General features: G+C 36.0%; 1 protein-coding gene across 1 annotated transcript; it reads right to left on the minus strand.

The window, feature by feature from the left end:
* Positions 1 to 578: 578 nt before the first annotated feature.
* On the minus strand, positions 579 to 14,920 carry LOC140743722 (probable 4-coumarate--CoA ligase 1). The gene is made up of 9 exons (XM_073075236.1): positions 14,610 to 14,920; positions 8,545 to 8,755; positions 7,171 to 7,317; positions 5,439 to 5,639; positions 5,091 to 5,199; positions 2,717 to 2,943; positions 2,100 to 2,278; positions 1,159 to 1,314; positions 579 to 952 (listed from the first exon to the last, which is right to left on the minus strand). Exons 1-9 carry the CDS (start codon positions 14,856 to 14,858, stop codon positions 668 to 670), a joined length of 1,764 nt encoding a protein of 587 aa, XP_072931337.1. The 5' UTR covers positions 14,859 to 14,920; the 3' UTR covers positions 579 to 667.
* Positions 14,921 to 17,923: the final 3,003 nt, after the last annotated feature.

Consider the following 17,923-nt stretch of genomic DNA (forward strand, 5'->3'; position numbering starts at 1 on the left):
CTAAATAAAAAACAATTTATTCACAAGCCTTTAATAACAACTTTTACAACAATTTGTTTCTAACATCAGGTACAAGTTTTTTTTACTAAATATGATTACGAATTTTATTTAATAGATGCATTCAATTTCACAATTTATATTTAACAACTGGTCTGGCAAGTTTACATTTTATGCAAACTATGTGACAGGTACAAAGCAATATTTATGGGGATATAATAATTTAACGAAATTACTTATAATAATCAATAGTATTATTATTAGAAGATCGTCTTATTTCAGAGTTTAACAATATAGATACCTAATATTCAGAGCTATTTACACGTAGGAATTAATTTATTTATAAAACTACAACAAAACCCTAAAAAACTAAAAGGTACTTAATATACCGAGATTTAAGTATTGTGTTTTTCACTACAACTGAATTTACAAAATATTAAATATTAACTGAACAACCTATAAAACACAGCCAGTGTAATTGTAATTACAGCTATGCATTAGATTATTAAAAACACAAATTTGCCAAGTTCCTACAAAATAATACATTTACTTACACCTACATGCGTATCTATTATTACATTTGTATGCATAATCTTGTAGATTCAATAATTCAATTATTAAAAAGTTGAATTAAACCTATATAAAAGGTTTCGTATACTTATTTATGAAATTAATGCTTTCCTCCTAGAACTTTAAGTTCATTCCTCAAGATCTTCCCTGCGGCATTCCGAGGAATGGCGTCCAAAAATACGACACCGCCTTCCAGATGCTTGTACTTTGTTAGTTTTTGTGCAACCAAGTCGTAAATTTGTTTCTCTGTAAGTTTTTTATTATGTTTTAAAACGACGAACGCCTTGGGCACTTCTCCCGCAAGTGAATGTGGCACTCCCACCACAGCAACATCTGCTACCTCCGGCAGCTCCATTATTACACTTTCAATTTCTGTCGGAGATACCTGCAAGCAATAGTAAATATTACATGCTGATATGCGTTTTTATATGTGGGTAGTAAATAATATAAAATCCGTATTTTATCGTTACGCTTATGAAAACAGTCAAGGTGCATGTTGTTCATTTAAAAACGACTAACATTTTCGACAATAATATTTAACGGAAATACGAGCAAAATGAGCGATCATAAACATTAGTGCTTATTATTTACCTGGTTGCCTTTTACTTTTATAAGTTCTTTCGTACGATCCACTATGTAGAAATAGTAATCTTCATCATAGTATGCAACATCTCCAGTGTGAAGCCAGCCCTCACTGTCCACTGTTTCCTTCGTTGCTTTCTCATTGTTCCAGTAGCCCTTCATCACCTTTAAAAAACAATTTACTATTTTAATTATCTTCGTATGTAAAAAATGCAGGTTGATAAACATCGTGCCCAAATAAAGTTTCCTGAACTCATAACACTCTATATCCTTTTGATCCTGCTATATGGGAATAATACCTATTAATGAAGCGTTTCCCGCTTGGCAAGCGTGGGTGCGTACCGCTCGACCTGGAGTGGGAGTGGATGGTATTTTCCTATCTAAACATTATTTAAACGATCTATAAAATAAATATGATAAGAAAAAAGTGCCTCTCAAACATGCCCTTAAGGTTTAAAATATTGAGTGCGTGTATTATAAGGTGGTCTTGGGCGTCCAGAACGCAGATTCTACGCTTGTTTTCTACTTTCACATTATAAAAGAAGAGTTGGTCTTATATCAGCTTTGTTTCTTGTTTACGTGGGTAAAAGGTACCCGACGACGTGGGGGCGTCGCCGGGTTATGTGGGACCTCCGACGGAACACAACCGGAGTCCTCCAAGCGCGATGCTCCGATCGGGCTCTGCCCTGGGGGGAGCACTTTTGGCTCCTCCCACAACATCTGGTGTTTACGACGGGATGCGACCACACATACCGCCGTCCTTCCCGGGTTCGCTTGCTGGACGGTTCGAGCTCTCACTCTTGCCGCCCGCAATACCAGTAACTCCCTTTTAGTCGCCTCTTACGACAGACAGGGGATACCGTAGCCCTATTCTATTCCCGGGACTACAGGGACATGGGTCTCATATCACCTATAGTAGCTGTGCGGCGTCAGAGCGGCGCGGGGCTCACCTGCGGGCCGCGCAGCAGCAGCTCGCCGGACACGTGCGGGCCGAGCGGCGCGCCGTCCTGCAGCGACACCACGCGCGCCTGCGTGCTCGGCACCAGCTGCCCCGCCGACCCCACCTTGCTGTGCGGGTACATGTACGGCGTCATCAGCGTCACCGGCGAACTCTCCGTCATCCCGTAACCTGGAATACCGATGAGTATCAGAACCGAAAACAGAATACAGAGGAAGGAAGGAGGAAAAGAATTAGGTACAAATGCGGGTAAATGCAAGACGCGATTGTTAGTATTGATATGACGTCACGTTATATCAATACTAACAATCGTTAGTGTCGCAGATGTGATTTTCTACCACTACCCTCTCTTAACGAACTTAAACATTATGACATGATGACGTACCACCGAGCTCGTTTTACTGGCAGTTCGATGATCGAACATCGATCGTAGCCTCCGACTGATGCGCACGCGCTCCATGTTTGATGGAACGTTTTCGGGTGTTTTAATTATAAAGTCATAATTATATAAAAAAAAATAAGTGTAACTTTATAATGTTGTAATTTTCAGTGGATTATTTAACTTCTCGGACTAATAGCCACAAAAAAAGATATGGTGCGTCTTCTTACCTTGCAATAATCTTATTTGGTCCTTGGTCTTTTCACACTTGATCAAAAACTTCTCCAGCATGCTGTCAGTGGTGGGTGCAGCACCGACCATGATGGTTTCAACCGACTGGAGATGTTCTTTCTTCACTATCGGATGGGTGGCAAGGAACGCCAGCAATGACGGCACCACGAACAAAGTGGTGGGCTTGTATTCTACCAAACATTTGACGTAGTCTTCTGGGGTGAATCTGTAAACATAGGTAAGTTTGTAAAAATATGATTTAGGTATAAAATGTTCTCATATCGGCCTACGAATTTCCATTCCCAATTTTACCTTAGCAACAAACTCAAATTATTTTATTCGCTAGGGTTAAAATAACTCTGTAAAGTTCCTACCTACATAATTCAGTTTCAAAATATATTAAGTACTCTGTTTTTAGAATCAATTGTAACTTGTATAAAACAATTAAATTTTATTCACCGCACGCTTATCGTAGTTACGTGCTATGTTCTAACACGTGCTCGTATTAAAGATAATAATAGCAGGCGCCCTTTAACATTTTTTTGGGTTTTCAGGTTAGGAGGTCGTTAGAAGTTAATGTGTGTTAAATGAACGTGTGCCACGCGATAATCATTAAATTTGTGCTGTCAATTTACATATGAAATCTGAGGTTCATCTTTATGTGAATTAACCCAAAACTTTTGTCCACCTAAAGCAGGCTATAACTTGGGATGTAATAGGATGGGAGGAGATAAATAGTAAGGGCCATGAGTGTCCGGAGTAGCATTCAAAGGTTAGAAATAAATTATTTATTGTAATCTAGGGTGATCGACCTTGTTATCTTCATAAAAAAAGAAACTGGTTAAGTTTCTGGGGCCCTTCGTTATGTAAGTATTGCGGACGAATTGTGAGGTTAGATTAGTGCTTATTTTTATAAGTATTACTTATGCTACATTGTTAAAGGAAAAAAACTGTTAAAATAAAATAAAAAGTTATTGCCATCCCTCCTAAGAATTAATTAAACAGCATCAAAAGCGAAAGATGATGTACCTATGGCAATATGGAAACTCAAAAGAAACGTATGAGTAAATTTACTCTCATTTATTTGTATACAAATATGTTTTAGAAGCAATATGTTTATGCCATAGAATTAAAAATTACGAAATGAATATGAAGGTACAGTCACGAATGCTCAATTAAGCTAAAGCACTACATATTTAGTAAGACCTTTAAGTATCCACATTAGGATATAGCCTAAATACCGAAACACTTAGTGTTCCTGCATGCATTTCTCAAAATAAATTGGTATTGCTGTTTGCACAAACACTAATGATTTACTATATTTTCTTCAAGCAGGGGGAAGTTTCAAGGTTATTATCTATTTGTAAGGTTTTGTATTATTTTAATTTTAAGGTTCATTAAGAGCACAGACTACTATATACAGGCACAACAAAATTACGTAAGTACTTTTTGGGAAGCACGTTCCATGTGCCAACCTTTAACTGAATTGATTTTTTTTTTTTTTTTTTTTATAATATATGAGTAGCAGACCAGCATGCAGTCCACCTGATGGTAAGTGGCTACTGCCGCCCATGGACATCTTTAATCAACCCCAGATAGGATTAGGTACTACCCCTGCGCTGCTACCCCTGAGGACTAAGCTGGAACGCCTCGGAAAAGTCTGTCTCCCTTACCGCACCCTTCAAACCGGAACACAGCAGCGCCTAACACTGCTGTTATTAGGTAGAAATAGGTGTGGCGGTGGTGCCGCCGGAGTCGAAACAAAGGGTTGTACCACCATCAAGTGGAACCACAAAGAGTTCTACCACCTTCAAAAATTGAAGTGAATTGCTTGTCTAGTGGATCTGGTCTAGAGGTCTGGGGTATCTGAATCCCACGCATTTCCCATTTTACAAAGTTATATGCGTATTAGAAATTAATTAGCACTTGCTTTAACAGGAAAGAAAAACGTCGAGGAAACTGTTACGCCCGAAAGTTATTGAAAAAGGAAGTTCACGTTTTTATACTACATGTAGTTTTTATATATTATCTCTAGTGTTGGTTAATGAGTGTATTTCGTTACGTTGTCTATGGATCAAACAATGGGAATTTATGAATATTAATCCTGTTTGCTGTGAGTTGGAGTATTACGTTACTATAATTTATTCCCTAGTCACGTTTCGAAATCGTTCCGATAAAAGTAGGCGGTAAAGTTTCGTTATCTAAACTCGTTTGTGCTATAAGAAAACTTGTGTACCTACACATAGCTGACACACCTTTTTGTCGGTTAACTAATAAATTTATGACATTTTCTTCAATTTTTTTTAATCTAAGTTAAAGGCGCTATTTTGTAATGAACTCCAAATACTAACTACGAGTAATTACTAATCTTACCTAGGAATGGATACTAAGTGGTATCCAAGAACCAAATTGTAGTTCAGAATTCCATTAAATCCGTAAATATGGAAAAAAGGCGGTACAGTTAGGACAACATCACCTTTGCCTGAAATCAATAATAGTTAAGTGTAAATATGTCAATGTTTATTCATTGCTTAACATAGACCCCAAAAATGTATTTTTAATGTAGTCTCGAGCTACCTAAACCAATAAAACTTTACAAAAACACATTTCATTTCATCAGGTATTTTGAGCCCTTAGTCACCCTTTAAACATCCTATAAGCAGCGATGGTTTTTCCTAGACACATTTAATTAATAAAAGAAGACAGGAACATAAAATGTACCTTTTTCTCCTGCATATTTCATCATCTTCGGACACTGTACTTGTTTAATATTTGAGACGAGGTTCTTGTGGGTGAGCATTACGCCTTTAGGCATTCCCGTAGTCCCACTTGAATACGGGATGAGACAGACGTCATCACAATTCAGGGTCGGCAAGTCGGCATCATGATCCGCCATCAACAGGGATCGCAGGCCATGTATACCTAAAACAACGAATACAAGAATAGCCATGAACAGTACAAGTTATTGAGAATAATTAACTAAGAATAAATTGAGTATTTAATAACTAAATTACCTTAAATTATGATATTAATTAAAGGTTTTGGCGACGCTAGCTTTTTGTAAGGTTTCTTGTGATGTTCGATTGTACCTACGATTCGCCTAACTTATGTTATTGGAAATAACCTATTATTTAATAATCTTAATATTTAATTTTATATATTTAAGGGAGTAAGGTTAAAAGTATTTTGATGTATATGTTTGTCTATGGCGGTACCTCTGGCACTATTAATTGCCTATTGTTGTTTGCGCAGCTGTGATCTGGTCCGAAGGGCAACATTAGGTACGTTCTTTACATTTGATTCCTTGCCACACCTTGATTCCTTGTATCGTAGGTGCCATGCACACAAAAATAAGATCGTAGTCCAGAAGACCCAAAACCGAGTTCGTATTCATAATTTAACTACCTGCACTCACGGGATTTATACGAAATGTATGTGGCTGATTCTCGAAGAAAGTCGAAATTGGCTTATCGAGTTAGAATTTTTTTTTTGCTCACTTCTTACTTTATGTCTTGTTTGATGAAAATATTATAGTGGTCCCCAACTTTTTTGAGATTGAATTAAGTATAAAAATAAAAAAAAAATTGAAAATGAGGGAATGATTTAAAATATGATTCAACTATAATTAAAAACTCTAAATGTACTAATTTTTGTTTTTTATTGCAAAACTATAATAATTTAACAATTAAAACCTAAACCTCAACCTCATAAAAAACAATTATGAGGGAGTGATGATGAGGGAATGACGAAATGAAGCAAAACTGTCTCATGATCATAAACATAACGTCACTTTCCTATAAACTGTGTACATTACTTTAATACTACCAGAAACATATACAAATCAAATGATTATCAAAAAAAAATGCAGTGGAGCTTGGCAGGCCTTTAAATTCTGCTCCATTCACACTGTTTCAAAACGGTGAGGGAATGATCGATTTTTAACGGACAAATTTTGAATTATATTTGAAAATAATTCCAATCGCATTGTTTAAATTATATAATCACGTAGGCACTCTCAATACTATCCTATATGAATAAAAAATACAATAAGTAACGGCAACAAACAATAAGTAACGGATTTTACGACCTAAGTTTATGATTCTCTTTGAATTTAGCATTTGGGACATAGTGAGGGAATGATTTTTAGGGTACTTTCTTACATATATCTTTTTTGTTTATCATATAATAAATAAATTTGTTTCATGAATTTATACATCTAGTGCAGTAGTTTCATGAAAAAAAAAACTATTTGTAAATGACAATCCTGGTTTGTAAAAATCATTGAGGACATGAATTTCGACTTTTTTCGAGAATCAGCCATGTTCGAAATAATTTAAATGGTAATTAATTACTTTTTTGTACAATACTTACTAAATAAATTAACTAATTTCTTACATTTAAATCAGTTAACTACTTAATTAATTACGTTTTAATAAATTAACTAATTTATTACCTTTTGCCTTGTCATCTTCGCCACCTACCCAGATGGTGCCCTTGTAGTCTTTGAGCGCCTTGCTCACCTCCTGCGCGACTGGCATAAACATCTCGATGGTTGCAATGGCTTTCACATTGCAATCAGAGAACTGTCGCCGCATCTCGTCTGTAAATAATAATATAACAGATAATTCCTTGGATCCTTAAACCCCGTATTACATTGGAAAAGGCTATCTCATTATTGATTTAGGATAATGAAATAACAATTAGAGAAACGCGCGTATTTCAGTGATTTGTGTTGATTGTTGATTAGAAGCCATAAATATTTTCGTAGAATGCTGGTCTAACTCTAGAAACTTGGTTGGTTTGGTAGAAACTGCTCTACAAAATTAAGCGACATTGGTTACCTACCATCCGTAGTTTCAGACTTTCAGACCACTTATGGTTTTTAGCTTTCATGCGGCTTTCATCCTTCTGAACACATGCACATTAAGCCGTCGGTCACACAAGTTATCATTTGATTGTAGTCTGTAATAATTGTCGGTCGTATATAATTGAAAATGTGTCTAGATCCTCTACGGGTCTTAGAGTTAGCTTTGAGATATTCAGAATTAATCAAAGTAGGTACTTAGTATAACATGTAAGAAATATCATATTTATTTTGCATGATTACTTAGTACTTATTATGTATGTTATCATGGCATATAGGGAGACAATGTGACTATAGTTAATAGCTATACTATTGATCATCTTAACACAATCATTAGCATGATATTTACTTAGATTACAAAAGTACATATCCTATAAGTAAGTAAGTATATAATACGAATAGTTACCTACAATTTTCATAACTTTGTTGCAGGGTTCTTTAAGTAGCCAAACTTTAATAAATTCTACCACCATTTCTACACATGAAAGACATGTTCAGCTAAAATTAGGAATTTGGTCAAAGAGAGATCTTCCGCCAATACCCTTAGAATGAGAGGTTGATACAAATGTACATACAGCGTCTCTGGTGGTCATTTAGGAACAAAATCCTTGTAATTTGGTAGAACCCTCAGTGGTTCGACTCCGGCGGTTCAACCACCACACACACCTATTTCGGCCTAATAACAGCAACATTGAGCTCTGCTGCGTATTGGTTTGAAGGATGTGGTAAGGGAGACATACCTACTTTTTCGAGGCATTCCAGCTTAGTCCTCAGGGGTAGCGGAGCATCTGTGGCGACCCTCGGTTGGGAATCTGATCTTATCTGGGGTTGATTACAAGTGTACGGAGACGCGTAACGGGTGGCAATAGCCACTTAGCATCGGGTGTACTGGCTCGTCTGCTACTCCTATATTACAAAAAAAAATGTACGGAAATCGAACTACCGCCACTTGAAGGTACTTACCAGAAGTATACAAAGGGTTAGCAAAAGTGACAACGAGGCCAGCTCTCATCGCGCCATGGATCAACACAGCGAACTCCGGGATGTTTGGTAGGATGAGCCCGACGCGTTCCCCCGGCGCCAGCCGCAGGTGACCTGCTAGGGCCTTGGCGCACCGCTCGATCATCATCCGCATCATCCCGTAGTCGTACGACCGACCTGTTACACCGCATGTCTGTGTACGAAATTATGTCTTAGAAGTTTATCCGTATCTACAAATTACGAAGCTGAAGAGATGTTTTGTTTTTGTTTAAACGCACTAATATCTCTCGAAGTATCAAGCAATTAAAAAAACCTTTTGATGATTTAATTGAGGAAACCCAGCGGATTTTTTTTAAACCTGATCCAGGTTGAACCTGGGTAATAATAATACAAATAGGTATCCTGAAACCTGTCATTTATCCTTATTCCAAAATATGGGAATATTTTAATCCTTGTAAACAATAGTAACCGATAGTGAAATATTATAGTATTTTTTTTTCTTTCAAAATGAACTCGTTCGATTCCTGACTAGAAAAGAAGATATTTAAAAAACGAATAATGCCTTTTTAGTTTTATCAAAATCGGGCTCGTAACTCCTTTCATCATTTTTTAGTAATTGTTATTTGAAAAATTCCCTCTGTATACTTGATTCAAACAATAAAAGACATTAGACAGGGAAAATAATAATCGCTTCAAGGTACCTAACTTTCGAACACATTTCCTGTCCATGGCCTTGCCTTAGTAAGTATTTCAAACAAAATTACAAGTAGTAATTCTTATTTGTACACAATTTTCAAGAACACAAATGACAGCAAGTATTATCTTCCCTTCTCCTAATCCTAACGCATAATCTTTCTCATTCTGAGAGGAGACCCGTGCCCAGCTGTGGGACAATAATGGGTTGATGACGAAATATTATCTTTACGCCCTACTCGTAATTATTTCACAGAATATTATCACAATTGAGTATAAATAATATAAACAATTAGGTAAGACTTGTCTCGTACTTCTAATTAACTGTCACTTTCCGAGCGGCCATTTAAAAATGACATTGTTGAATTAGGTAATTTTGTAGGATATTTTATCCCATGACTGAATACTTTACAGGTAATGTTCACCCGAAAAATATAGACAGGTTGGTCTGCACTGAATAAGTAGATATATTCTTAAGATAGATGCATAATAATCTTACGGCATTACCTGTGTTTGCTAGTGAATTTACGCAAGAACTAGACCTACACTGATAAAGGTATAATGTACCTACAACTATCATAGACGACCTTCAGAGATAAATATTTACGAAAAATCTACCGACAAACATTATACTACAAAGATGATAATTGTATTATGGACACGAATAGATACATAAAGTATACTTAAATTTACACCTATTATAATTGCGGAAATATATCATAAAAATAGTGATATAATGAGATAAGAAATGTAATTTAGCCTCCTTCAGAATGCGGGTTTTTTTCTCACAATTTTTCGAAATTTCTTGTACTCATTGCTATGATCGCTCTACCGTAACACAGCCAGGTAGACACGTGCACTGCCTGTCAAAATATTGTATAAAAATGTTATTTTATCTTGCACGGTCAATCAATGCATCTGTGGATTTAAATGAACGTTTGGCATTTTTTTAAGATTGTGGCACAAGCATTTAATCTTAGGTACATTGATAAAATGTTATCCACTTCAGGCAGAATTGTTAATGGGCAGCAGATATCGTTTAATATTATAATGGATAGACTACTTATGTTATTCTTAACTACTTCTATTACCTAGAAACATGTATTGTTTATTTTATTATCTATTATATTATCTTAGCATTGTATCTTGAGACCTTTGTACCCAAATGTTTGACTTTAGTTACATTTTACAAGTCCGAAACAATACGTACATAACAAATATAATATAGTTCGTGTCTGTTTACTAAATCGTCAATGAGACATACAAATGTTTTCTTTGTGATAATATGGGTATGTAGGTATGTAGCCATTCCAGTGATACGATAAATAATTTGGCACAAGTTCACCGCAATGACGCTCTGACGCTCTACATCTCTAGTGTAGTGTTTACTAATTTATTGACGAGATTCCCGTGCGACTTTGTTCATCATCAACCCATTACTGTCCCACTGCTAGGCACGGGTCTCCCCTCAGAACGAGAAGGATTAGGCCATAGTCCACCGCGCTGGCCAAGTGCGTATTGGTAGACTTCACATACCTTTAAGATTTTTTTTTTATAAATATCCTAGGTATGCAGGTTTCCTCGCGATGTTTTCCTTCACCGTTTAAGCAAGTGATAATTAATTTCTAATACGCACATAAATTTGAAAATCAGAGGTGCGTGCCTGGGATTTGAACCTCGGACCCCTCGATCGAGAGGCCGCGTTTCTTAACCACTGGGCTATCACTGCTTTTTTGACTTTGTTCGCTCCCGCGCAAATCCCTAATATTTGTGAGGAAAAGATAGTCTATGTTACTCACTATACAACATCATATTGTGTTTGTGGGAATGTACAATAAAGAGATTATTATAAGTTCTATGTCCGAAATTAATCTCTTAAGATTTTAAAATCAAAATCAAATTTTATATTTTAATTTCCTGAAATTAATAACAAAAATTGTAATTTCATTTAATTAAATTCATAATTTTAATAAATAAGCTACAGATGATACATACAAACGTATTATCGTAATCTACAATGTGATACAAAAAGTACCTACTTATTCGATGATAGATGATGATCGTTCATCGCTGATGAATATGATGCATCGAGGATCACCGAAAATGATCAATTGATCACCCGACTAATTGGATCCTAATAAAATTTAGTTTTTATACTTGTATTATGGTACTTATCTATGTATGGTACCTAAACATGTTTTTTATATTTCAGATTAACGGCGACTATTTAAGTACAAATTGTATAAAAAAAAATGTGAGCCGTCACGGGACGCCTGGCAGATGTGAATCGACATTATTTTGTAAAAGTAATATGCAGCAAAGAACATATTGTGATAGGAACTATAGTCTGATTCATAATTAGGTGTCCAAAATGTAAACAAAGAGATGTCACTGTCAAAATTGACAAGAAACAAAAACTTTAACAAACTCAACAAAAAAACAAAAATTTAACAAATATACACAATTTAGCAAACGCGTTATGTAATCGAGAAAACATTCGACTTCGATCACAATCACGAAAATTAATAATATCAGTTACGAAACTTAAAAATGACAGCACAAGAAATGTCTTAGATTTCGGTTGTGTTACCATTATCACATTTTAATTTTCTACCATAAACTTTGTTTTTTATTATTATTACTGTATGGATCGAAATTGAGGTGATATAAATATTAGAAAATGTGAATTAATCTTAATTTATTTAGATTATTATTTTATTATTGTTGTCTTACTTTAATATCGACAAAAATAAGAAACTACCATTTCTAACTTATTTTCTTGATAGGTCAACACCTTTGTTTACATTTTGGACACCTAATTATGAATATGTCATAATGATAAAATAAAATATTACGATTTTTTTCCAGATAACGATGACTATATATTGAATAAACATTTATTTTCATTAAATACAAAAATTAACGAATTTATTTCAAATCGTGACTACTTAATTCGTTTAATTCATGACACACGCATTGCAGTGTCGATTGCGCATGGCGACGCGTCGCCACATCGTACACACTACTGCACATAGACTGTATATATATACCGTCGTATAGCGTGGCGACGCGTCGCCACGGCATGCGTCGCCACGACAGAAATCGGTTTTACGTGCGGCTATAGATGTTTCACATCAAAATGTACACCTTACGCACCTATATAAACTACACTCACTTTTTTGTTGTATATTATTTACGTGTTTTAGGTATTTAAGTACCTACATGGAATAATAATAAGTGTATATTACTATTCTATTGTTTATTTTCAGTGTTAGTAAAGTTATTCAACAAGTAAAGGGACTTTTTACGATCGATATGTACGTACGTACGACATTAACTCATTTCAATAATGAAATAAAATGCAATTAACATCACGATGTTTATTTCATAGCATTTTTATAGATACCTTTTTTTATAACTTATTTATTATTAATTTATAAGTCATAAATATTAATATATTTTTACTACTTTGTCCTAAAATATAAAACTATGTTTGACACGTGTTAGGTTAGGTACACTTGATTTGTAAATATTTATAAGTAATTGATATGTGTGTTGATAGGTGCCTAGTTGTAATAAAAAGTGGTTAAAAGAAAACTATTGACATATTTTGCCGTTTTAAGCATTCCTTCTATACAAAAGCTGCATTTCATTTGAGACTGAAATGCAAGGTTATAAATAGAAATCGTATAGACGTAAACGTAGGGCTGCCATTTATAAATATTTCTGGAGAGATACAACAAAAATAAATTTGCCAAACAAACACAAGTACGCAGTTTAATAAGCAGTGGAACCATCACTAAAATTATAATTAAGTACTTATACGAATTAAAGGTAATAATAAATTGGTTTGTAAAATTCAGCTCTATGAGTGAATTTGAACTATGGAGAAAGTCTTTGCTAACGCAGGAAAAATCAAGGCACATCGCCCGGTAGGATGGTAACCAGGTGCGTTCGGCCTCTAATTATATAGATACCTATTTTTATCTTCAATAAAACACTAAACATAAACAAATAGCATTATCTTGATATGTTTGATTGGGTTTAACGCAAGACTTCGCTTATCTCCCCAAAAACTATGAGGACTAGTTACGACATATTTACTTTTTATTGCAGTTAATAAAAAAAATGGTTTTTTAATAAGTATTATTGTTTTGGTCCAATCGATTATTTTATGTAAATACCCAAATGTATCCAGTAAGTACCCATTTGGAGAAACGATATTAAAACCAGGGTCGAGAACAATAATGCTAAAATGCATCCTATATTGCGCAAAAAACATCCTTACCAACGAATCAGGCATTACTGTATTTTACTCACCTAAGTTCATTACGTACTACTAGTATATGTAAATTTGGAAAACTGGTAGCATAACACCTTCATCACATGGAAATGTTCAAAGTCATCGCGTGAAATATACCTAATTAATTAAATCCCTTTATAATCAAAGCATTTAATTTACAAGTTACTTAAGTTCCTCGTTAGTTTCATACATGTACAAAAACTCATTTGAAATTGGGTAGGAAACAACCTCATTGAACACATGAGCAATAAATTATTAAATTTAACAATTAGGTACCTGATTTATAACTTTTGTAAAAATAAAATAATCTTCTAGTTTCAAATATAAGTACTTCGGTGCAATTTTATTTAAAAAAAAAAACAATTTTAGTAGCTATAGAGTAAGTTATTCAATCTGTCTTATGTATCAATGAATTCATAACAACAATCAGATAAAGTATTAAACTTAACAAAATAATCCGTATTTAGTGAAGATATATTCTGAGTCTATGGTGCCAAAACATCTATTTGGACAGCCTCAACCTTCGTGTGACTATTTATAATATCGTCTCTCTAGCGGCGTGTGTATCATAGTATCGTTGGACTTCGGACTTGCAACAGTAATTGTTGAAAGAACACAACTCTTTAAATTGATTATAGGTTCAGGGCTACGTCCGTAACAAACGTAGGTATCGATATATTGTAACATAACGCAATCACGTTCCATAATTATAATCTTAAATTGTCACGCGTATAAATAGTAAGGTATATAATGTTACTAATATTTATGTCAAGTTACCCTCTATTTATTAAAAATGCATAATACTTATATCTAGTTCTAGGTATATATGATAAACATTGTGTTATTTTTGTAATGTAACAAAGTAAATTGATTAGTTATTAATTGGTCATGATATATAATATAATTATACGCCAAGCAGTAATTATTTTTTTTGTATTATGCGCCAAGCAAAATTTTCTTTACTAGGATGATGTTTATTTGTATGTATTATGAGAAACTATGACAGAAAATAATAATCTTAAATCAATATCTAAGTTGCGCTGAAACTTACCAAGGAAGGGCTGTCCGCCCATAGTTCGAAATCTTTAAACACATGTTCAGTCAAAGTTTCATTTCCGACTTGGATTTCACCCCATGGCGAGTTTAGAACATTATTTTCAAGCACTGGTACTGTTTTAGTGGCTAAGCTTCGAGCCCAGCTGATCAGCGTTTTGGGTCTTTTGCAGTTTTTGGAATGAGGGTACAAGCAGTTCACGATTTGCCGCGCACAACTCCCGCGCAAGATTTTCAAATGCGACATGTTTCCGTTCAGTATGTTTTCCCGTGAAGCGATAGCGCGTAAATGTGCGCCGCCGCTTCCACCGATGTTTTGGCGCGGTTACCGCAACCGTCAGAGGGCAAGGTCCACTCCGGGCTCTCACAGACAAACAGCATTTCAACAGCACGCCAACGGTAGTTTGAATTCAGTTGCAACATCGCTGCTTTGCTTACGGCTGGAACACCGCATGGCCAATTACGTAGCTAATTTAAGTTTGTGTACACAATATTACAGTAATCTGCGTAATCTGTAATACTTTACACCTTCTGATAAGACTACTTTACAATGTTGGTCTAATATTTTAATAAGGTTTGTGAAATTGATAATTAATTTAATATTTAATTTTCCTTAATTTTCCTTTTGAGACAAGGTTTATCTTGTTCGCCGATACAAAATCAGTGCAGATAAAAGCTAGATATTATTTTATTTCTACCTAAGTATTTTGTCACAAAAATATTGTAAATAAGGGTAGTTAGTAAGTTTATCGGTGTGGAAGCGCACGAATTGAATTAAGAGCGTTGTCTAAGAAAACAAATATACACTTGGATAGAGCAGGTAGAGCTGTGTAGAGATTACATTGTATTTGATAAATATACGTATTCACATGTGACATAGAAATGTATAATAGGTGTCTTCATAGCTAACTAACTGATAGGCAAAGATAAAGATAGAAAGGGAGCGATTAAAAATATGTAATACTTAGATAAAAAGAACCACTTTCAGTTACTACTTAGGTCTGATATCAACACTGTGGATAAACAATTACCTACCTATGCACGTATTTATTGTATTAAGCTAAAATGTAAACTTATTTTTTTACATACCTACCACAAATTTGTCCTATTACAAAAAATCAACCGATGTCCAAAAATTTACAGCTATTCGGTATTGAGAAATTTTGCAAATTTCAAAACCCTAATCATAGATAACTTTCCAAAAAACTATATGTACGAGTACCTTTTTTTTTCACGAGCGGGAAAACTTCAAAAGGTACCCGGGGCCGTGGGAGCGACACGGGGTTATGTGGGACTTTTACCGCACTAAAACCCCCCCGGTGGCCGTCCTCGGCGCGTCCGCGTCCTCGGACTCCGGGATCTCCAAAGGAACGCGACCGGAGTCCTCTCAGCACACTGCCCCGTCGGGCTCCGCCCAGGTGAGTTTGTATCACCACACCGTCTGGTGTATACGACGGAACGCAACCACACATACCGCATGCGCCGACAATGGGCCACATGCCCATCTGAGAGGCTTCGCGCCCCTCCACGCTCGACCCCCCGACGGTCGCCCGCTCCTTCATGAACTCGAGGGGCAGGTGTCCTCCGACCACCTGGAGGACTGAAAATCTGCACACGCAGCCTAGCACAGGTCACGTTAGGACCGACTGCTGCACCGCTGCCTCACGGCAGCTCACAACACCGGTGGGCAGTGATACCTACTGAGGAGATTGCCTGGGTAAGGAGGGATCCCTCGAGGCCCGCAGACCCTGCGCCAAGCGGCGAAGTCACGCCGCGGCGTAGGACGACCGCTTTCGTTCGTTCCACACATACCGCCTTCCTTACCGGGGTCGCTGGCCGGGCGGTTCGAGCTCCCACTCGAAAGCCCCTTTTAGTCGCCTCTTACGACAGGCAGGGGATACTGTAGCCCTATTCTGGTCCCGGAACTACAGGGACAATGTACGAGCACCTATAACAATCTTAACTAATATTATAAATGCGTACTTACGTGAGTTTGTTACTTTGTTTGCTACACTTTCACACCTCAACTATATAACCGATTAAACCGATTGTCAAGAAATTTTGTACACAAAATGTTAGGGGTTCCAAAAAGGGTGTCTCTTATCTCGAAAAGTACCGTCCCCGAGGAATACATAAAACAACTAAGATAAAAAGGATAGATAAAATATGACAATGTTATCAAATTATTTTTTGTCATCGACCTCTGGCCACGAGCGAAACCGCTGGTAAAAGCTAGTGAATGAATATAACAATCACATTCCACTTATCTTGTCGTTATCGGATCCTGAAGCAAAAGTATTAAATACAGCAATTATGCATATTATATCAACATCCCTATTATTTTTTGAAAGTAGATGAGACATTAAGACGGACAACTATAGTATTAAACTCAATTAAGAAACTTAATAGAGCCTTTGAATATTATAAACAAGGTTGCGAGCGTGTTGAAACCGTAATTACCGGAAAATTATCTCAACAATTGAAGTGAACAGCGTCTTGTTATATTAAGTATTCATTATTCATAAATTGATTTACCTAGATAGGTACTTCATTTATACCTAGATTAGGTACCCATGTTTCTTCGCGTGAGCATGAATACTTGTGGGCCATGAAGATGTAAGATTTTTCTATAACTAGGTATAACGTGAACCTTTGATGTCCCATAGCCCCCTCCCACAAATTTAAAGCCAGCTAGGTGGGTTCTCACAGTACCGCGGGATCCTTATGTGTCCTGTGGGATTTGATTCAATCCCTAACCTATACCTATGTTTGGACGATTAGTACATTGGATGACACCATTAATTCACCGTGTTTGTCAAAGATAATTAAAATTAAGCTCAAATTTAGGCCTCAAAATTAACATCTATTTAATCGTGGACATCCATGGACAGCTTTGCTTATTTGAAGGTGCTGAAACCTTTCTTTGTTCGAATTCGGATACACTGGCGCCACACTAATTTGTACTTTGTACATCAGCAGCGATAAGTGCTTCTATGTTCTGACATAGACATAATATAGCAACGCATCCATGGTATGGAGTAGTATGGACCTCAGGCAGGACCTTAAAACCTTACGCTTGGCTACAGATGTCCAAGCGGCAGTGGCTATTGAATTTATCATTAGGTAGATTGCATGTTCCGTTGCTTCTTCTATATCTTTTCTCTAGCTAAAGGAATCTCACGATTATTTGCCAGATATTTTCATTAGAAGTTTTAAAAACTGCATTGCACACAGAGAATCAAAGTGCAGTCTAATAATTGACATGTGGCACGCGGTAATTAGGTTCACTATTGTGACTGCAATTGCACGTGA

The sequence above is a fragment of the Epargyreus clarus genome, unplaced genomic scaffold, assembly GCF_041222505.1.
Source record: "Epargyreus clarus isolate Ecla_fem2 unplaced genomic scaffold, WU_Ecla_fem_2.2 ptg000001l, whole genome shotgun sequence".
Taxonomy (NCBI): Eukaryota; Metazoa; Arthropoda; class Insecta; order Lepidoptera; family Hesperiidae; genus Epargyreus; species Epargyreus clarus.

What these genes read in the sequence shown, in the direction of transcription:
- LOC140743722 (XM_073075236.1), bottom strand. Translation starts at nt 14,858, where the DNA reads ATGTCGCATTTGAAAATCTTGCGCGGGAGTTGTGCGCGGCAAATCGTG. An exon ending in TAACCCTTTGTATACTTCTG is followed by an intron (nt 7,318 to 8,544) that starts GTAAGTACCTTC and finishes TATTATTTACAG; the next exon opens with ACGAGATGCGGCGACAGTTC. An exon ending in CGAAGATGACAAGGCAAAAG is followed by an intron (nt 5,640 to 7,170) that starts GTAATAAATTAG and finishes TCGTTGTTTTAG; the next exon opens with GTATACATGGCCTGCGATCC.